The sequence below is a fragment of the Pinus tabuliformis genome, chromosome 4_2 (assembly GCF_031772625.1).
Source record: "Pinus tabuliformis cultivar Carrire ecotype Pingquan chromosome 4_2, CPIR1, whole genome shotgun sequence".
NCBI classification, from domain to species: domain Eukaryota; kingdom Viridiplantae; phylum Streptophyta; class Pinopsida; order Pinales; family Pinaceae; genus Pinus; species Pinus tabuliformis.
Window position 1 is genome coordinate 853021323 of NC_142304.1, and position 23499 is coordinate 853044821.

Below are 23499 nucleotides of genomic sequence, written 5' to 3' on the forward strand. Positions count from 1 at the left end.
TGTGAAGACATGCAACAGTTATCCCTTTGATTGAGGAATTTATCCCTTAATTAAGGGGATAAGGATGAGTTGTGTTTGAGTTGTAATTAGTTAGCTCAGTTATCTGAGTTAATTCCAGTTAGATTAGTTCCAACAGTTTGTGGAACTGATTGTGGGTTCAGCTAGTTAATGCATTCATGCATGTAACTGCTACACGTCAGATAACTAAATATTATCTCATAAATAACTCATGCATGTCATTTCAGTCAGAGACCCAATTGAGATCAAAGGAAGGGACAGTGTACTATCAGTTGGAGGATTTTTCCTATATACGAAACTCATCATTGCAGAAGGAATTATCTCCTTTAGGACTGCACAGTTACTTTTGAATTTAATGTGTTGTGTGAGAGGTAAACTCACACAGGTGGCAGCATTGGACCCTAAGAGAAACTGCGCAAGGAAATAGGAGGCTTGGAGGGCAAAGGAGAAGGTTTGTGAGAAGCCTTTCACTGTCTATGAGCAACAAAGGGATTATACTAAGGGCTGGATAGCTTGTGAGCTAAAGCTTTGTGTAATCCGGACATATTTCCACTTGTATGATATTACAGAGATTGGGGTTTAGGCTGAGGCTTTCCCTAGAGTATTCTTATGTGTTCATGTGTGATTGCTTTCTCATTCTCAGTTATATGTGTTCTATTTGATCTTGCTCATATTTTATTAAGCTTCCGCAAAGTTTTTTGTAGAAGTAGATCTTGTATTTTGCTTTAGTATATTGCATAATCTGTTGATCTAGAGTGGGAAATTCTACAACATTTTCTTTTATTTCTTGTCGCATTGTGACAATGTTTTTCATATTGCGACATTGGGTATATTTCTTCACCATTCAAATGTCTCAACATTAAATCCTAATGTTATTATGAACCCAACGTATTACTAAACCCAAGGGACTAATATTATAAACCCTAGGGATTAAAAACCTAATCGATTAATATTATAAGCCCTAGGGATTAATAAACCCTAATTTTCTAATGTTAAGAGGCCACATTAGATTATGGTTGAGCATGATTGATTTTCATATTGAATCATGGTTGACCATGGTTGATTTTCATATTCAGACAATCTTTGTCACAATGTGATGTTGGACCATGGTTGGCCATGATTATAGACCCAAGGGATTAATATTATAAACTGAAGATATATAAACCCTAAGATAAAAATTATAAACCCTAAAATAAACATGGTTGACCATGGTTTACCATAGCTGATTTTCATATTGACACAATCTTTGTCACAATGCAACATTGAACCATCAATGACCATGCGTGACCATGGTTGTCACAATGTGACGTTGGATCATGAGACAATATTTGTCGCAATGTGACCATTGTTATGACCATGGTCGACCATGATTGATTTTCATATTGAGACAATATTTCTCACAATGAGACATTAGACCATGGTTGACGATAAACCCAAGAGATTGATATTATAAACCCAATAAATTAATATTAAACCCTGTTAATTATTAATAAATAATAATAATTAATTAACTAACAACTTAATTAATATTAATTTACCCTATTAATTATTAATAATTAATTAATTATTAAGTATTAATTCTACTTAATTATAAATAATTAACTAATTATGTTTTCCCGAGCCATAAAAACCAATAGAGAAATTGCCTCCAGGAAAACACCACAATAAAGATCCATAAACAAAATCTAGTAGGCACAAAAGAAAATGACCATAGTAGAGGAATTCAAAGACAAAACTAATTACTAAGCCTTGTTTGAGGGAGAATAAGATGGACACTTCACAAAATGAGAATTAGTAAAAAAAAATTAATGCATGAGACATCAAGGAGAAAGGCTTCTCATAATTATTCTCATTAATGATTGAGCATGGGGATTGAAATCTCTCTTAAACAAGAGAAGATGCATTGCAGCTAGTCCTTGCTCGATATGGGCAAGTATCTAGAGTCTCTTGGCGCATAGCTTATTCCATGCGATTAGCTTTCCGAAGGAATGATAGCATGAGCTAATTATACCTACTGTGCTGGATTTCTTTGTATTTACTGGGCATGCGATGAACTAACGAGAGAGGCTTGTTGTATTGGAATATTGATAAATACCTTGCTTACAATTACCATTACGCGTGCAGAGACAGTTATGCGCGATGCGATGGAGACCCTTAAGAATGCACCTAAGTATGAGAAGGATGCAACAACATTAGACCCATAAGCAGCAGTCCCAGTTACAGGTCCAGTAGCAGATGTTCCAGTTGCAGATCGTTATAAAGATCCAATTCCTTCTTCTACAAATCAAGACCTAGTAGATGAAGAAAAGAACCAGGAATAGGAAAAGTAGCAAGACTAGCATCCATGTCAGCAAATCCAATAGCAGTAGACCCATAAGCAGCAGTCCCAGTTACAGGTCGAGCAGCAGATGTTCCAGTTCCTGATCATTATAAAGATCCAATTCCTTCTTCTGCAGATCGAGACCCAGTAGATGAAGCATGCCAGTAAAGAGCCAGTAGTGTCATTCCACTTGTTACAATGGGTTCCACAAGAGAAGGGATTGGAGATTTTCTTAGATCCCTTATTCATCCTTGGGCGAATTCAGATAGGCAAGTGGCACAGGAGAAGTTTCTAGAAGATCCCATGTGCAATCAATTGACAAATGTCCCGACCATTTGCCCATCCTTGCCCATCGCACCCTATAGAAGGCCTAAACAGTATGCATCACATCCTGGTAGTGTACCACTCAGTATGCATCACACTTTGCCAGTGGAGCAATCAGTATGGTTCAATTTAGGCAAATTTTGGATGGTTTCTCAGGTGGAACTTTTGGGGAATGATGTATTTAGATGATTATGTTCCTTTAGGGTATGAAACAACTCTTTTAGGGGTTGATGAGCCCTAATACATTGACATATAAGTTTGGGGTTGATGTGCCCAAATATGTCTATAACAGCTACCCCCTAAAGCATGAGGTCATAAATATTCATGTCGGGTGAAATGCTTTATCATGAGGATCTGAAGTTTCGAATTGGAAGGTGACCTGCATAACTTACAATACAATACATCGTCATAATATAATTTTTCATGATCTAGCTGAGGGAGGCATTCCCATGCTCAGCTTTATAAATTTCATTTCATGTACAGAGATCAGATAGTCGTCTGCAGATATAGACTAGTGATTCTTCAGATATAGAGTCATCATCCATGACTAGGATGACCATCTGTGTAGAGCCTTTGTACATTTGATGTTTTTATATTCCTGAATATATCGCAGCCCGGGTGGATGAAACTAGATCCAGGGTCTTCAAACTCGTTCAGTCTTCGCTCGATGTACAAGTCAATCCATGTGAAGAGATGTTCTGAAGTCGAACATGGAAAGACATTGCCTGATTACTAGCCAATGATGTGAGCTGCTAACAGATGCAAGAGGGATCATCGATAATGATAATGATCCTGAAGGTACTACAGTACAATTCACGTGGTGTGAATACATGATCCGATGTCGAACACCATGCAAAATCGTTCGACCAAAGGCCATTGATGTCAACCTGTTGCCGGAAGTGAGAAACTTGCCATTGATGTATGCAAGCTTCAAAGCACTAAAAGGGTTGTTTCTAAGTCAACTTCTTGGATAATGAGCTGATGTCGACAAGAAGCGAATTGTCGTAGGAGGGCCTTGATGTATCCCACATTTATGACACGAAATGAAGAAAATGATTTCTGGAGGTGAAAAATGAAATGACAACACAAGGTTCAGGAATGGCGGTCATGAAAAAATGAAGGTTGGAGGTATTGCAGTGTATGAGACATTAATTGGATGGTGATTTCTCAACTGAATGACTTCTCTTGAACATGTTGACGACACTGAGATGAATTGGTAGCATTAACCCCAAAAGATGGATGGTATGAAAGACCAATGGTATGATGACCGGTGAATGGAATAACCCAACCCAACTCAATAATGGAGATGAAGTGAAAGTGTCATGTTCAAGAGTGACTTGCTACCATAAATTCTTCAAGTTTTTTTTCCTTTTTCCCCAGTCATTGCTGACTAGTACCTCTTTATTTTTTTCAAGCTTGAGGAGGATAACATATGCTTGTTCTATAATTCACCCTTCGAGCAAACCTGTCGCTATTTAATGTTTTAACGAGTCTAGCGACAGTGAAACTCGGTCTTGTCTAGATGGACAAGTTTGTCGCTATTGTTTTAATGAGTTTAACGACAAGGATAACTCGGTCCTTTTCATGTTTAGAGAGTTTGAAAAGGGATGAAAAGAAAACTCCATAAGTTATTTTTTGTAAAGTAATCCCTCAGGTCTAAAAAAGGATAAAATAATACAGGAGGGATGACATTTCCAATACTTTAACGAGTTGGAAAAGACAAGTGCTCAACGATATTTTCATGTTTAATGAGTCTAAAAAGGGTTTAAAGAGGACTCTATTTTGAGGAACGAGTGGTGTCTAGGGTAGCAACTGGTTCCAGTGATGTTGGAACTTCTCAAAACATGTTGATTTATGTGAAGAGGCTAGCTAATAAGACCACTCATTGCAACTGTTCCTAAAAAAGGGTAAAACAACCAAGTGAAAGCGTATGATCGGCCAAAGAGATGGTGGTGATGAGATGAAAACAACCAAGGCTCAAAAGGCTGACAGAATGGCAATCACAAGGGTTAAAAATTGAAAATGGGTTCATTTTTAGACAAGCTTGAACCATAGGGAACTATGCTTGGATTTAGTTTCATGTTTACACAAGCTTGAAATGAAAAACTATGCTTGGATTCAGTTTCATGTTTACACAAGCTTGAAATGAAAAACTATGCTTGGATTTAGTTTTATGTTTACACAAGCTTGAAACAAAAAACTATGCTTGGATTCAGTTTCATTTTTACACAAGCTCAAAATGAAAAAACTATGCTTGAAAATGGTTTGCATGCCCCCGACATGATGAAAATGAGAGTCTTCTGTAACCAAATGGAAATCACTGCAGTGAAGCAGGATGGTTATCCAACACCTCTTTGGCTTCGTTCAAATAGACAAAGGTGAATGGTGTGATAGACCAATCACATAACCTACAGGGAAAATTATCTTTACCATTAGGTGCATGCCCCCCAAGCTTCATTACATTCACCTAAGTAGAGTACTCATGGCTATGAGGTGGGTGGAATGAAGGTTCTTTTACGAGATCAAGTGAAAGACTCGTCTGGGAATTTACGAGATCTAATTAGAGCCTTGACTTTGAACTTGGGACCTTGTTTCATTTTTAAATGAGCTTGACACAAGACAAGGAATTATGCTCACGTCCTTGGTTTCATTTTTTAACAAGGTTGACACAAGACAACGCACTATCCTTCGAGGGTCATTGTTTTATTTTTTAACGAGGTTGACTCAAGACAAAGAACTATCCTCAGAGCTCCCGATCATAACTCGTAAGAGGTCATGAAGGAGAAATATGGTTCCAATGCCCCCAGTACATGATGTACAACATCATTGAATTGATCGCCAGTTGATGTAGGTCTGGAACAGGTTGCCACATAATTAACCCGTGGTGGGGATGATACCGTCGATATAGATGGACCACTTAGGGATGATGATTTACTTGGAGCTATGTTTGGACCGGGAAATGAAAGCTAGTCAATGGTGACAATCTTGCCTTCATGCGGGAAACACATCACTCGGAAGAGTGTTGAAACAATAGCTTCCATATATAAACATAGTCACGCCCAAGAAGTAAATTGTAATCTAAAGGTCCTAGGACTACCATCACATTCAGATAAACGGTCTTTCCTCCCAAAGTAATAACTAACTTAGGAAGGATCCTTGATAGTTGACTGGTTCCTCTGTTAAAGCCCAACAAATTTTGTGTAACAAGCACAAGCGGTGGCGAACCAAGCGCTTTCCAAGCAATTGAAGAAAGGATACTCATTGATGCACCTTCATCTATAATAGTGCCAGATACAATCATTTTACAAACTTGTACTATGAACTGGAAACGCACATAAGAAGGAAGGCGGGATCCTGCCAGTCGATTCCAATCAAAGGAAGTGACTAGGCTACTTGGAGGGGATACCGTAGAAACAGGAGCATTAACCCCTTGTGTTACAAGAACTGGAGGATTTTCCTCCTGTCTTGATGGGATAGGTGGATTACCCCAAGTTCGTTAGAATCCAAAGTAACAAAAAGAACTTGAACAATATCATTTTCACTCTCTACGGGAAAGGTACGATTAGCTGAAGATGAAATTAAGTCAAGCTTTGTTTCGACCTGTTGATTTGGGTAAGGTATAGACTCATTGGATTCATTTTCAGAGAGAGTGGTTTCGCCCGACGATTGATTTTGGCCAGTCAGCTCTTCAACTAGTGAAGGATTTAGGGAGAGTTTCTTGTAACCAGATGGAAGTCGCTGCGGTGAAGTAGGACAGTTATCCAACACTCTTTTGGCTTCATCCAAAAAGGGACAAAGGTGAAGGGAATGATTACCTTCACATAACCTACATGGAATCCTAACCTTTCCCTTCTATCCATGAACTTTACTATCACTAGTTGATGGTGTGTTACCAACATGATCTCCAGAGGTTGATGACACGGGATGGTGTGAATGGGAAGACCATTCTTTCAAGATCCAAGGAAAGTAAGGAAAATTTCGATGAAAATGGTCTCCCGCACAAATTATGCATGGATATTTGGGTTTGTGAAGCTTAATGGACGGATTTTCATCAGATGTTGCATTCAGAGCAATGGTTGCTTGGTTGCCCCCTTGCTGAATTGGCTTCTTCTTCTTCTCCTGCCCTTTCTTCTTCTTCTTAGCCACCTGGTTACTAGTATCAATACTTTCACCAAGCAAAGAGGAAGAAGGGGAGGAAGAAACAAACGAGGAAGAAGGCAAAGGGTCAACTTTAGGATCAATTGGAGGTTGATTTTGTCCAGTTGAAGGTGTACTCGATTGTGGAGAAATCACGACATTTTGAACCAAAGAGGTTGAAAATAGCCATACTGGCAGGCCAATGGTAAATCTCGGAAGGGATAATGTAGCCATATAAGGAGCACCAATATTTCCGAAAGAAGGAAAAGGACTAGGATTCCCATCAAAAGGGATTTCTTGATCAGTGGACTCCAGATTTGTTGCCATATGTCTCAACCTAAGATCAACTAAGGAATAGGGATGTTATTCCGAATTCAATTAATTTTAATGATGCTTGGACACAACTTTGCTTTTTCAGTTTTTAAGAGTCGAGAAAAAGCTAAAGATGACTCTAGTCTCCAATTTTTAATGAGCCTGAAAGGACAAGTGCTCAGATGGACCTTTTCTTTTAAAGAGTCGAAAAGGAACGAAAGTGACTACTTTGGAAAATCTAGACAGAGGGATTACCAAACCAATTGCAAAACTGCAATATATACCTTGGTGACAAATTAAAAAGAAATTACCAAGGACTTATGTATGGCAATCAATCTTCCTGAATGTTGTGTTCAGTGCATTGCGATCAATAAGGTGGCAGACTCAGTTTCCTATGGATAAAGGATTTAAGCCTATTGTGGTCTCCCAATATATACGTAACAGTACGGGGAGCACAAGTTCATGCTAGCACTTGTCATATCAAGGAGGAGGAATCACCCAACCTTCAATGAAAACGATAGCCACTAGTTTTAACGACCCCGGAATACGTCACTAGCCTAGACCTTTAGATATGTTGCGTTAAGTTCTAAAATGTTGTTAGGTTCATTGAAATTTATTTTAAAGTTGATCTTGTTTAGAGTTTGCCTTTCAATAGTTCACCACGTGATGATGATTTGAAATTCCTAAGATGCAATCTACAATGATAAACAATCTTTGTCTATTGAGCAATGAAAATCCTAACTACTAGGGAAAGAAGATAACAGTGCTTTTAAGCAAAAAGCAAAAAGCACACACTAGTGCATTTCCCTAAATCATCTTTTCACACACAAATCAAAACATGATAAATGCAAATGCATGTAATTGTTTTCGCTCTCCTTAATGTGAAAAATGCCAAAAAGGAAAACTAAATGTAGCAAAGATCTGAAATATTTCACTCAAAATTACATTTTCGACAATCTCTTCTTAAAAAGAAAAAGGAAAACTCAAAACGACACTTTCAATTTTGAATAAAAATTCTTTCGAAACTTCGAATATAAACAAATCAAACCAAATACATGAAGAAAATTTTAATCGATTATCAAAGGGAAGGAACAATTTACGACACTTCTCTTTTTGATACAAAACTACAATTACGACACTTTTTGTATCAAAGCGACAAATTGACTAAAACAACTTTTCAACAAAGGATTGTAAATGATGAACAAATGCACAAAAACATTCACTAATCCTAATGTAATTGAGGCTGATGTAAGTGATGCAAGTAAGTTTCAGTAAAGAGGCATTGTTCATATGCAGCAAAACAACCAAACAAAACTGAAAACAAGGTCAAAAACCCTCAATTTCTAGATGGAAAAAGAGTTCAGTCAATCATCGCACCTAGGCTTCACAGAAACTGAGATGCATCACACTTACTGCACTCGGGAGGTGTGATTCATACTGAGTCACAGTGGAAGACAATGCGATGGTCCAGGGAGCGCAACTGAAATGGGTTTTGGCTCAAATGTGGAGCTGTTTTCAATGAGTTAAGGTGGGTTTTGATGAACAATGATGAGCAAAGTATGATGGAATGTCTTGAGAGGTTACTGAGCTACCAAAAGGGCATCTAGATGTGCTTGCAAGTCAAATTTTTAATTCATAAACTAAACCAGAGATCGACTGAAGCAACATTCATCTACTATGCAATTACAGAGCAAGATCAGTTCGAAGGCTACCTGGATGACTTCAAACTCTGTCTATAGTTTATCAAATTGAACATAAAACAATTAATAACAACAAACAAACATCTATTCAATCCCCAGCAGAGTCACCAATTTGTTTCTGGAAAAACTAGTATTCCTAAAGAATGCTAGCCCTCTAGGTTTGGCAGCTACCCTAGAAGCAACAGTTTAAAGCAATTCAATGATTTCTTCTGTGTAACAGATAAGAGAAAGATAAAGGAACCAACCTGGAACTTCCGCTTGATCCCTTGCTTGCTCTCTCTCCCTTTTGAAAGATCCTGCAACTCCTCCCCATACTTAACACGCTTGGAGAGTACCTACACAAGTACAGCAACAAAGAACTGTCAAAGAATCGTGATCTATTACAACATAAACATTACAGAATCAGATATATAATGAACAAATGATAGCATTCACAAATGATAACATTCACAATTGCACAATCATATGGAAGAAAACTTGAAGAGCTTTATTAATAGAAAGGAGAATTACAACCCAGTTGTTTGATCCATCATCATCCTCCCAGCTTCAATCCTTCTTCACCTCATGAAATAGCAAGATCACTCCAACAAGAAAACAATGCTCTTTCCTCAATTACAAACTATCAACACTTCCTTGCAATTCACAATATTTCAGCCTCTAGATCTCTTGGATGAGGTATCCATTTATAGGTGTTTGCAAGGGTGTGAGTCATCCATGGGGTTTGATTAGTGTCATTCCACTTGTTACAATGGGTTCCACAAGAGAAGGGATTGGAGATTTTCTTAGATCCCTTATTCATCCTTGGGCGAATTCAGATAGGCAAGTGGTAGAAGAGAAGTTTCTAGAAGATCCCATGTGCAATCAATTGACAAATGTCCCAGACATTTGTCCATCCTCGCCCATCACACCCTATAGAAGGCCTAAACAGTATGCATCGCATCCTGGAAGTGTACCACTCAGTATGCATCGCACTTTACTAGTGGAGCAATCAGTATGGTTCAATTTAGGCAATTTCTAGATGGTTTCTCAAATGGAACTTTTGGGGAATGATGTATTCAGATGACTATGTTCCTTTAGGGTATGAAACAACTCTTTTAGGGGTTGATGAGCCCTAATACATCGACATATAAGTTTGGGGTTGATGTGCCCAAATATGTCTATAACACCTCACCCATATGTGGGCCATGTGGCCCTTTTTTTCCGCTCAAAGGAGTTAGAGGGAATTTAAACGAACCAATAACATGCACCAGAACTAGCGGGAATCTCACCAGCGTGAGGCAAAAATGGCGCTTGGCAGTTCTGGAAAAGGCGCAATTTGTAGAATAGTTAGCAAGAGAGTGCAGTTTGTAGAGCAATTAGCAGAAAAACTTCCCTAGAGCATAACTTATTCAGTTTTTGGCCAAATTGAGCCCAACAAGAGCCCAACTAGGGTTTTTGAATGTTCTGGAGCCATTAGAGACATAATTTTTACATTATAAGCTTGGTAAACCCATGCAAACAAAAATTTGAGCACTTAATGAAAGAGGCCCAACATTAGAAGCTGGACTAGGAGATGTAACCTAGAAGTGGGGTGAACTCCTTTATCATTTTGTTGTCTTGTGTTTCTATATATGATATATTTATCTTTGTTTTTATGTTGTTAACTAAGTTTTAAAACCATTATTTTATGTGTTTTTACAAAGTGATCCATTGCCTAAAAGACATAAAATTTTACTTGCACATTTTTTGATCACCTTCAAGTTTGTATTTCAGATCACAAAATAAATAATTACAAAAAAGAATCACCCAATTCGATGCAGGTCCCTGGAGCGACCTTTCTTTCCCTTTTTATTCAAAACCTTAACCCAACCTTCCAAAGGTTGGTTTATCAAAGCGATCTAAAGGTTATCATGATATGTTGAAGGAGAATCCTTGTAAGAATCCAAAGAAATCGACTCATGAGTGTAATATTCCCTTTTTTGGATATGGTCAAAGTGGACAGAATCTTCCTGTGGTATTTTATCGTGGTATTTGCCCACCACATTGGCTTATGGTATTTTCCTTCATTTTTCGAGGGAAAACAATAAAATAAATTCTCTAGAGAGTCCATCAAGCCTATAAAAGGGGCTAGGAGCCTAACAATGCGAGCATTCTGAGTCTATCTATCTAATTGTGTTTATTGATAACTTGGCCTAGCCAGTTTCAGTTTGATCCTAGGGACGAAAACCCCATGGGTGAGATTTCTCTAGTGGATCCCTCTAGGATCCACGATTGTGCTTCAGTATCTTTAATTTCTCTGTTGATGGGCATGCATAGGTGCCAGAGACGTGGCTTTAGTAGGCCTTGTGTAGGCATGCAATTTTGTTTTAGTTATTTACATAAATAAGAGGCTGCATTCTCATATATGTTTTGTGTTCAGTGTTTTTACTGCAAGAATTTTATTAGAACACATAGAGTGTACCAAATCTATTAAAAAATTTGATGTTTGGGATATTACAGTGGTATCAGAGTTGTCCATACTGCCAGCCAGAGGGATTTTTGTTTGCAGGATTGTCGTAACTTTGGTGGGGATTTCTTCTTGCCCTAGCTGGTAGTTTCCATCTTCGGTGGTATTTGGTATCACCCTAGTTAGTCTTTTACCTTTCAGTTAATTTCTACCCAGTGTGAGAATCAGATGTAGATTTGTATTAGGGAAGAGGGTTTCTTTATTAAAATAAATAAATAAATAAAAAGAAGAAGAAGAAGAAAGCAAGAAAGTAAGAAAGGGCGTGAGAATATTTGAAGGAGGCCAAGGCTAATTTATTAAGAGGTCGTCAGCACTGTTTCTCAGAGAGTCGAATGCCTAGACCGAGAGTCTTCTTGCTGAATTTGTGTGTAAATTTTTTGTTTTCCAAATAAGGTGAATTCCAAATGATTTGTGGGGTGTCGAGGTTCAATGTTGGTCATATTCAACATTGTGAGAACAATATCACCATTTATAGAAGGCCAAACTAACATGCAAAGAGCAGAATTATTCCATTTATTTCCATTATATTAGAGGCCAAATTTATGAATGCAATTGGGGTTGATGACCGATTGGGTGATCATGACTCATTCCACACGTCAATCACACAAGAGCTCAAAGTTGAAGAGGGAACCATCCATATAAAATCTCACAAACCTATAGATGCTAAAACTGCTCCATATATTGACAGGTGAAGGGTTGTCGTGGAATATCAAGGTTCTTGTTGTTTAAGACATGCAAAGATTGTTGGGACCACAGTTAAAATCATATAGAATATCGTGTGCCATCCATTCAATTATAAGAGGTCACGTGGTCCATCAAGCCTCACCACAATTGTTGAGGGATGCGTAGGAGGGCTTAGACGCCAAGTATGTGGGGTTATATGTTCATTTTCCCACATTTCAAGGTCACAAGGCCATTCTCAACGACATCAGATTATACAGTGGAATCAATATACAGTGGGTTGATCAAACGATTAGGAGGTGCATACATATGAGGGGGCCACCATCCATAATTCATAAATCCATCACGCGAGAGCACCAAGACAAAAGGAATTTTTAGAAGAACGCGGGCCATTGCTGACTGAAGCCATGAACAAATAACATTGCAAAATTCGTGGGCAGTTGACAGTGCCAGGGGGCCATAGGTATCCTATTGTTGGGTGATTTAGGTGTTGTCACTCATACACTTGGAAGAATTCATTCTTACAGAAGCTATCTGCAAGGAACTTAGACATTGTTTGGGGAGATGATCAACACTATTAGCATTGGTTATCCAGACAAGATTCCAAACTTGAACATGTTGCAGAATTATTAATTGATTTGTTGGTTGGAGGTTCGAGATGCGATCGATTGCAGGCTTTCCTCTGCTAATACCGTGTTGGTGGAGTGAAGTACCCGTTACACAACACCAACTGGAAATCAGATGTTGCAGGATCATTTGTTGTGCGAACAGGGAAGATGACAACATTGATCTTTGTGTGCAGTCCATGCATTCCCGACGTAGACAATTGTGAAGCCACAAGTTGAGATCCCATTCATCCATAGTGCAGGAGTTTGCCCCAAAAGTTATCGAAGAAGGCAGGCTGAGGTCCATTAATACATGGACATGTCATATTCTCATGCCTGGAAGCCACATATACAATGCACAAAATACAAAGTCGAGAGCAAAGGATCATACAATTTTGTGTAGACTAAGAGGCCAATCATGCAAGAGCATCGAAGATCTGTGCCATATAGTCAACAAATTAGGGCTTGTGGGCCATCAGTCCATCACTAGTGCTAATAGTATAGAAAAAATAAAAAGCACATAGTCGAGGACCATACACTTGTTGTGCAGGAATTGGGAGGTCATGAGGCCAAAACACCACCTAAGAGGAGATTCAAACCTTAAGGTGCCACCTTATAATTGTAAAGGAAAAATAAAGGGTAGTGACATTGCATGGAGATGTCATTTCAATATTTCCCCGATGATTCTATTATATTTGAGTGGTATCCCAGCATAGAAGATCTAGATCAAGGTTATTTTTTCGGGAGAATATTGTTGTTGCAGAATTTTATTGCCAGAAATAAGTATTCAGAGGTAAATCAATTTTATTGAAGGAAGCCAAGGAGAGAGAAGGAAGATGAAGGGTTAAAATCCATTGATGCCAAGCCATAATGTTAAGGATTTACTTTTGGAAACGCCTCAAGAATAAACATATCAGTACATCCGTTGGTCATCCAGGCTGCAATACTTCAGTTAATAAAAAATGGCAACAACTTCCATATCAGAAGCAAGAGCAGAACAACAAGCCTTTCTCTTGGAAGATCCATGCTATCCTTCAACAGTCAAAGGATATTTGGAAGGAAGATGTAAGAAGCAAGTGTCTCTTTGAACTTGGATCCAAAATGTAGAGAACAAATTCAGAAGATGTCCTCCTACTGTTAGACACATTATACATAGCTTTATGTCTCACAGAGCAATCATATTGGAAAGGGTTAATTTGGGTCTTGAAGCCATCCATGCGTACTTTGATACAACATAGGTTCCTGGAGTATTCTTGTGAAAAGGTTAAACTCACATTTGCCACTTGTCTCAGTAAAATATTAGCATTGACAGCACTGCTACCGCCCTACAATATTGACATCATGAGGAATATTTTTCGAGTAATGATAGAATACCTCCAAGGATTGGACAATATCAACCTTCTTACTTTCTTTCAGAGGTGAAAAAGCTTAGAATGCATGGAAAAAACCAGATTTTTTATACTTATGTTGGATCTAGAATGTGATGACTAAATCATTCAGAGGCTCCAATGCTTTTGCACCAACATTGCAACATCACATCCAAAATTTGTCAAAACAAACATGCTAAAGGTCATGTCCCTCATCTTAGGAGAATATAAGGTCATTTGCAAACAATTGAGGTCCAAATTGTTGGCGATTTGGAGGAAGGAGCTAATTGTATCACCTGTTGCCTATGAACTAGTTGGGGGTTGGTCAAATAGAACATCAAACTACTTAAAAGGAAGTTGACCAAGGAGGAACTAACAAGGATTTGTGGTGACAACAAGAATGAACTAAGAAGGAAAAGCCTATGCTTTGTATTCAAGAGATCTTGGGCACTTAGCTATTCATGTCCATGTGATAGGAAGGAGGCAATGAGGATAGAACTAGAGGAAATTCTTTCAAACCACGAGGATTCATTTGAAGGATCCGAATAGTTAAGTACATATGGTGAGCAACAACACAATGTTATTCAGAGAGACTTGCAGGACAAGCCAATGATAATTAGTCAGCTTGACAAAGTACATGGGGAAAGGAAGGAGGTAATTCTTCCTAACAATATGGTAGACTCTTATATCCAAGAGGACATCCATGAATAATATGAGAAACCAAGTGTAAATAAGAGTCCACCAGTGCATCCATGTTTGAAAACCAAAGAGGATGGACAACAAATTGTCCCCACAGGTGGAGAAGGCGAGGAACAAGACATTCAAGGAGACTTAAATGAGGAGCCAATGATGGAAAACCAGTATGATGAACATTAAAAATATAGTATGTAGGATGAGCCATTTATGGAGAGTCAGTGAAAGGTTCAAGCTGGAGCTATGATAGTTGAGCATCTAGTGCAGAGAGATACAAAATAATTCAATAAGGCACGAGAATTTCGAGTAGAGGACTTCTAGGAAAAGATCATGCATTTCAAGACATATCTTATGATGTTAAAGAAGGGAGTCTGAACAGTCCAAGACACTATCTTATAGGAAAATAGAAACATTGAGGAGCTCATAGGGGTCTGTGATGAATTGACGACCAAGTTGTCTAGTGTTGAGAAACGACTTAAGTCCCTCACAAGGAAATAAGAGGAGTACAAGTAGGAGTTCTAGAACAACCATCTACAAGAGTACATAGATAAGGCTTGTAGCACCAACCCACCTTTATACATTGAGGATAATAGGGTAGAGTTCTACAAATGGATCATGTTGGGTGAGCGGGTGGGGCAACATGAGTTGAGCATCAGGCAACCTCAACATGGTAGACTTATTCCATGTGAAGGCATTCATGCATTTTATCCTTCCCACGAGATGGATTGGCAAGAGATTATGAGTTGGAACTCTATTGGTGGGATATTCTTATCCAAGGACATATTGCATCTTGGTCCCTTAAGCACGAGCAATGATGGAGGATTGAGATGGTATCATAACCCACAGGTCCCAGGACTTAGGTGGAATTGGAATCTAGGGGAATCCATTAGGGGCAGGATTGACTAGAGGATTGTTTGGGATCTAGATATCAAAGGATCCATTCATGCTCATTTAGAATGGAGACATGGAATAACACACTGGGTTGTATGAGATCTTGGTATCAATCTACATATGCTTCTGTTGTGGATAAAAGTGGATTGCTTGAGGGCAAGAAACCTTTGGGCAGGAGGATTTGTAATATTCCCTTCTTTTGGATATGGTCAAAGTGAACAGAATCTTCCCATAATATTTACCATGGTATTTTCCCATGGCATTGGCCCATGGTATTTGCCTTTGTTTTTCGAGGGAAAACAATAAAACAAAGTCTCTAGGGAGTCCATCAAGCCTATAAAAGGGGATAGGAGCCTAATAGTGTGAGAATTCTGAGTCTATATATCTAATTGTGTTTGTTGAGAACTTGGCGTGGCCAGTTCCAGTTTGATGCTAGGGACGAAAACCCTGTGGGTGAGTTTTCTCTGGTGGATCCATCCAGGATCCAAAATTGTGCTTCAGTATCTTTAATTTCTCTGTTGATGGGCAGGAATACATGCCACAGGCACAACTTTAGTAGGCCTTTTGTGGGCATGCAATTTTGTTTTCAGTTATTTACATAAATAAGAGGCTGCATTCTCAGATCTATTTTGTTTTCGGTGTTTTTACTACAATAATTTTATTAGAACACCTAGAGTGTACTAGATCTGTTAAAAAATTTGATGTTTGGGATATTACAATGAGCTTGCTTCAATGCACCATAGGAAGCATTATTATTTATTATGTGCTTGGCGAGGGAGTATGGTTCACAACAAGATCCTTAGGGGACTTTTGAGGGGTTGAAGTTTGAACCTTATGTTCATCAAATGTAGTTCATCATTAAATCCTTCATCATCCTTGTCTAAATTAGAGGAAGCCTCACTCTCCATAGGAGGTGGTTCATAGGGATTTCAACTTTTAGCCCTAGAATTACTAATGTTCCACTTCTGGTGAGATTTGAGTAGAGGGAAATAATTTTGTAGATGGTTTGTTTGAGGACAAGAGAAACAATGAAAAGTAGAAATGCATAGCCTAGACTTTGAGTCCAATGAAAATCTCTTATTTTTAAATTGATATGGTCTGGAAACCTTTTATTGATATCAATTTCAATGCAGATTCTACCATAGGTATAAACAACAAGATGCCCATGAGAAGTATAAGTTGGAAGGAAACTACCCTGGGAGTTTTTTATGCCCTCAAAGGCTAACTAGTCTCACAAGTGAGCACGTAGATTAGGAATCTGAAACCATATTGGCATCTTGGTAATGACTGTTGTAGAAGGGTCAAAATTTGGAAAGCGGGCAGTTAGGAATAGTCTAGCGTTGCCCCAAAACTAGGGCCCTTTAGATAAAAGTTTCTGATAGTCTTTCGATTCACCAAAAATCACAATGAATAAAGGTCCATTGGAGCATAAAATAAGCTTTCATTTCTTGGTCTGTGACGAATGGAGCCATTAGTAAAGATCTGTCTAGCGAGGCCAAAAGCCATTGAAACGATAGATAAGGGATTTCTTTGCAAAGATATGATGGAGTTCCTCAAGAGTAGGGTTAGATATTTCTAAGGAGGGATCTTTCTCATATTTTTCAACTAGAAATGGCCTAGGAACTACATGGGACTAAGTTTCCTTCAAGGGGGGCTAAACATGGACATCATCTTTATAAGTAAAATCTCAACAGGAGGAAGGTTTGCCCACAAGCTCCCCCCCATAAATGAAGGGTCATATAAATAGTGACATCATTACCAATACCATAGACTAAAAGAGGGGAAGAATCACCCAACTGCGTACCTTCAAAAATAAGACATCGCATGATTGAGGGAATACCCACCTAGAGCTTCAGGGAAAGCTTGAGGTGTCATGCCAAATATGTGGAATATACCTCAAGGATCAAGGACTGGCCAGAGAGAATGTTGAAAAGGATCTGAAAAGAAATGTGAGGTTTGGGGGCCTCACCAATACCAAGAAGGCTAGTAAATCTGAATCACTAGCCTTAGCTTGGGGGAAAGAGGAACCCAACTGCAGAAAAAATTCCACAACTATCTTCTGCTCACAAGAATTAAAAGGAGAGTGGGCCTGCACCAGTTCGACATGCATTTCATCTAGTGGGGTCAAGCATTCATCTGTCATGGAGATTATTTCTTTGTCCACTACGATTGATCCCTTGAGATCCACAGTAGCACGAGATGCCAAATAAGAACTTAGGGTGGGATCCTTGAATATTGCAGACCATTTACTAGGGCTATATTTTTGTATTCCCGCTCAATGAGCCACCCTTCTTCCTTTGTCCATTTATGCTTCAGTCCACCCATCAATTCAAGTCTTGATCTTTGGTTCAGAGAGCGATGTTGAAGTAGAAACCCTAGCTTACCAAACACCTCATTGGTCATAAAATATTTAACTTATTATCATAAGTTTAAAAACCTAAACTTAAATCAAACTTTTCTTAGTGAATACTTTGAACAATATGAATTGAAAGATAATATTTTGAATGGTTAGGTGCTAAAGTTTAAATGAATTTAAATTCTTGATGAAATATTTCACCTCCATTTATATGTATATTTAAGATTATTTAATTTTTTATATACTAATGATAAATATATAAAATAAATAATTGATAAATATCAATAAGCATCAATTTATAATACATCAAAATACTCACTTCATAATATATATTACTCATTAAAATTATTATTTTTATTAAACTAATTAATTCATAATTTTATTTTAAATTATTATTATTATTTTAGTAAGATATAAATTATTTTAAATTATTATTATTATTTTAGTGAGATATAAAAAACATATTTTAAGGAGAATTTTATAAACCGTATTGTTTTTGGCATATAGTTTTTATGATTTGTTATTTAATATTTTAATAAAAATTCAATTTATTTGTAATTTTATTATAAAATATATTATAAAATAAAAAATCAGGAAGAAAGATTAAACTCCATCCAAATTAGGAAGAAAGATTAAATTCCATCCGTCAAAGTACTAACAGTTGAAAGATAATATTTTGAATGGCCCGGCAATAATGGTTCATACCAAGACTAACAGTTGACTTGTGTTTATTTCCAAGTCTACTGAGGTCCCCGCACCTTTTTGTTTTTGTTTATATTAAATGGGTTACTGGCATTTTAAAAATAAATATCATCATGCTCTGTCTTTAATTATTGTATTTCATTCACTTCACTGCACTGCACTGCACTATGAAGTTGCAAAATCTTTCCGTTCTCTTGCCTCTTTTCATCCTCGCCCTGTTTCTACACCCATCATCATCTGCCCTCCGCAATTCATCAATCCATGGAGATGCCAATGTGCTCATTTCAATGAAAGCAGCCATGGATCCTTCCAACAAGTTATATACCTGGACAGTTTCTGATAAAAGCCACCATTGTTCATGGACTGGCGTCCATTGTGACCTCATGGGTCGAGTGGTGGCTCTAAATCTCTCTTCATTTCTCAACTTTGCAAATGCAGGCTCATTCCCCACTCAAGTCACAAATTTGTCATCGCTCCGATTGCTCGACCTCTCCAATAACTACCTCTATGGAAGCCTCCCCTCCAATCTATCAAACTTGAGGAATCTAAAGGTGTTCGATGTCTCCTATAACAGCCTCAGTGGAAGCCTCCCCTCCAATCTATCAAACTTGAGGAATCTAAAGGTGTTCGACCTCTCCTATAACAGCCTCAGTGGAAGCCTCCCCTCCAATCTATCAAACTTGAGGAATCTAAAGGTGTTCGACCTCTCCTATAACAGCCTCAGTGGAAGCCTCCCCTCCAATCTATCAAACTTGAGGAATCTAAAGGTGTTCGACCTCTCCTATAACAACCTCAGTGGAAGCCTCCCCTCCAATCTATCAAACTTGAGGAATCTAAAGGTGTTCGATGTCTCCTATAACAGCCTCAGTGGAAGCCTCCCCTCCAATCTATCAAACTTGATTCCGAGGAATCTAAAGGTGTTCGATGTCTCCGGTAACGGCATCACTGGAAGCGGCCTCACTTGAGGAATCTTAAGGTGTTCAATGTCGCCGGTAACGCCCTCAGTGGAAGCCTCCCCTCCAATCTATCAAACTTGATTCCGAGGAATCTAAAGGTGTTCGATGTCTCCTATAACAGCCTCAGTGGAAGCCTCCCCTCCAATCTATCAAACTTGAGGAATCTAGAGGTGTTCGATGTCTCCGGTAACGGTCTCACTGGAAGCCTTCCCTCAAACATATCAAAATTGAGGAACCTGGAGGTCCTCGACGTCTCATACAACACTTTGTCAGGGGCGTTGCCACTGGATTTGGCCTATCTGCTGAAGCTCAACCATCTTGATCTCCGATTTAATCACTTCTCCGGCAGGATTCCATCTTTCATTGGGGACTTGCCAAATTTGGAGGTTTTGTGGCTTTCGGAGAACAATTTCACAGGTCTCGTGCCTCAGCAACTGGGCGTAAGTGGAAAGCTACTAGAAGTGCATCTTGATTCCAACAGGCTCAGTGGTTCCATCCCTCCGAATCTCTGCAATGGCAGAAGGCTACAAAGATTAAATATAACAAATAATTTATTTGTCGGCCCGATTCCTGACTTTCTCGGCAAATGCGATTCGCTGATTGAAGTCTCCATGGGGCAAAATTATTTCAATGGTTCGATTCCGGAAGGATTGCTATACTTACCCATGCTGACTGTGATCGAATTGAACAACAATAATCTCAGTGGGAGCATACCCGAGGAAATTAACAATGTATCCTCCACGCTAAAGTGGATAAAAATTTCCAACAATAGATTGAGTGGCTTTATTCCTTCGTCCATTTGGAAATTATCTGCTTTGCGGCACCTCCTGATCGATGGAAATCAATTAACAGGAATTGTGCCTGCAAAGATTGGCCAACTGAGTAAAATTGAAGAGATCAATTTCAGCCAGAACAAGTTTTCGGGGATGATCCCCAGGGAGATAAACAATTGTAGTGCTCTAATATACATTAATCTCAGCGCAAACAGGTTGTATGGTAATGTTCCCTCAGGTATAGTCCGTCTGGGTAAAATTGAACATATCGATTTCAGCAAGAATCTCCTTTCTGGTATGATTCCTAGGGAGATCAGCAACTTTGGTGCTTTGACATACATTGATTTCAGCAAAAACAGGCTTTCTGGCACGATTGCCAGGGAAATTGGTAACTGTATTTCGTTAACACACATTGATCTTAGCCAGAACGAATTCAACGGTCCCATCCCAGTGGAAATCACCAGGATGAGCCTTCTCTATTCTCTAAACCTATCGAGAAACTGGTTGTCTGGTAAAGTTCCGTTGGATATTGGCAATCTGAGCAACATTGAAATTATCGATTTCAGCAAAAACAGGCTTTCTGGTATCATTCCTAGGGAAATTATTTACTTTAGTTACCTGACAAAAATTGATTTTAGTGGGAACAAATTCAGCGGTCCCATCCCAGTGGAAATCACCACTTTTCCCAATCTCTGCTCTCTAAACCTATCGAGAAATCACTTCAACGGGAGCATTTCCACAAATTTTGAGAACATGACGAAGTTGATCTCCGCCGATTTCTCTTACAATAACTTTTCCGGCCTTGTGCCAGAGGGCAGTATATTTTCTCAATTCTCTGTTGCAGGGAACCCTTTCTTATGTGGAGGACAGTTGGGAAATTGCAATTCTAGTGTTAATCGGTTTCCTGTTCGAGCACACATGAAGCTTGGACTTCTCTTGCCTCTCTTAACGCTTGGCATTCTCTTCCTCTGTTCGCTGGTGATGATTATTCGAGCAGTCATAATTAAGAAGAGAGCCATCAAGAAAGATAGCGAGGGCAGGCCATGGAAGATGACGGCCTTCCAAACACTCAGCTTTGGAATCGATGACGTGGTGGAATGCATTAAAGAAGAGAATGTCATCGGCAAAGGAGGAGAGGGTGTTGTGTATAAAGCAATCATGCCCAATGGGGAAGTAGTTGCAGTGAAAAAACTTACCCGGATAGGTTGTTCAAATGCTCATGGCTTCTCTGCAGAGATCAAAACTTTGGGCAGAATCCGCCATCGACATGTTGTTAGATTGCTGGCGTTTTGCTTCAACCATGACACCAATCTTCTGGTGTATGAGTACATGCCGAACGGAAGCCTGGCGAAGTTGCTTCATGGAAACAATGCCACGCCTCTGGATTGGAACACCAGATACAAAATTGCAGTGGAAACTGCGCAGGGGTTGAGCTATCTTCATCACGATTGTCGGTTGGCCATCCTTCATCGCGACGTGAAGTCCGGCAATATTCTTTTGGACTCCAACTTTGAAGCTCGTGTTGCAGATTTCGGCCTAGCCAAACTCTTGCATCAATCTGGTATGTCAGAATATATGTCTTCAGTTGCAGGGACCTTTGGCTACATAGCTCCAGGTAAGTGGTTGTCTCATCTTTAAATTTTGAAGTCGTCGATTTCTAATTTTAGTAGAGGGTCGCCGGAAAGTTCAACTGAGCTGCTAGCTTTCCGAACTTCTATGGTCTGTTATTGAAGACCATGATCTGTTATTGCCAATTATAAACATAGTATGCTGACGCAGAGCACCGCTGCATTATAAATAAAAGCAATTATATGGAAGTCAAAAGTGTTTCATAGTATGCTTATTGCTTATTTTACGGTGGTTTTGCCACTGGCCTTTGCCGTAGCATACCATTTAAGATTGGATGTTGAATTTACAGAGTATGCATACACCATGAAAGTGGACCAGAAGAGTGATGTATACAGCTTTGGAGTGGTTCTGCTTGAGCTCATCACGGGCAAAAAGGCGACGGGTGAAAGCGAATTTGAAGAGGATATGAACATCACAGGGTGGGTGAAGAAGATGACCAATTGGAACAGAGAAGAAGTTATGAAGATTATTGATCCCAGGCTTATCAGCGTCCCAGTGGAGGAAGCCCTGCATATATTCTTAGTGGCTCTGCTTTGTATACAAGAGCAGAGTGTCCGAAGACCTACTATGCGGCAGGTAGTAGTAATGCTAACATACTTCAGTCCCAGGAAATAATTTTCATGATTCACATTTGACTGCTGGATATGATTGGAATAAGGCATTCTCATCCTCAGCCGGGCAGTTCAGGGTTGATTGGATGTGTATCTTGGTGAAGGGTAGCTATCTTTACTGAAGATTCATGTCCATCTGCTCTTTTAGCATCTAGGTGGAGGAGCTTCCAACCCAGAAGTCCCTTCCTTTATTTTGAAGGAATTAAGTTGTGAAAATGTATACAACCGAGGCATCTGAATCGGTGTTGCCTTGAGTTTACTCTGTTTTCTGTATTTCCTTATAGAGGGCATCTGAGTCAATGTTGCTTTCAGATTCCTCTGTTTTTTTTTTTCTTTCTGATTTGCTTACAGATTCCTCATTCTCCTCCAATCCAAAGTCTTAGAGAAACTTCGAGGATTTCCAGTAGGTTTGAGATCTCCCTCTTTATTCCTTTGAATGGTGGATCTTCCTAAAACTCTTCCTTTGAAGGGTAGATTTTCCTAAACTCGCCCTCTCTGGGACATAGGTAGTCTAGGAGCTGAGGACAAACCTCCTCTAACACCCTGTAACACAGTTACATGGTTTTTATTACTAAATGTTTATTTTTGTCCAATCCATTCATATTTGCATAGACAGTTGTAAATCAAGTCCCACAAATTTTTTGAGCGAGTCATGCATAGCTTTTGGTTGAGGAGCATGGCAAGGTGTTAATTAGTCGTTCTTATATTATATAAGAACATACATTCTTTTTATCTTCAAAGGAATTTCTGCAAGAATTCTGCGGTTCAAAAAGCAAATCTTCATTTATTTTGTTCACATCAATTCGATGATGAAAACAATTCTAAATCAAGAGACAAGTGATGGAAACATGATTTTATTACATATTTTTAAGCATAGCATATGGAAACATGATTTTATTACATATTTTTAAGCATAGCATGAATCAAAGGCGTTAACTA

The 23499-nt window shown here is 38.8% G+C and overlaps 1 protein-coding gene across 1 annotated transcript in view; it reads left to right on the forward strand.

Annotated features, from left to right (window-relative positions):
* Positions 1-23113, forward strand: part of LOC149172352 (uncharacterized) — a 130499-nt gene extending 107386 nt beyond the window's left edge. The window contains exons 3-4 of the mRNA XM_089426288.1: positions 19669-21945; positions 22156-23113. Coding sequence (XP_089282414.1) covers positions 19669-21945; positions 22156-22564 — 2686 coding nt within the window. The 3' untranslated portion in view covers positions 22565-23113. The remainder of the gene's footprint in view (positions 1-19668; positions 21946-22155) is intronic.
* The last annotated feature ends 386 nt before the right edge of the window (positions 23114-23499 follow it).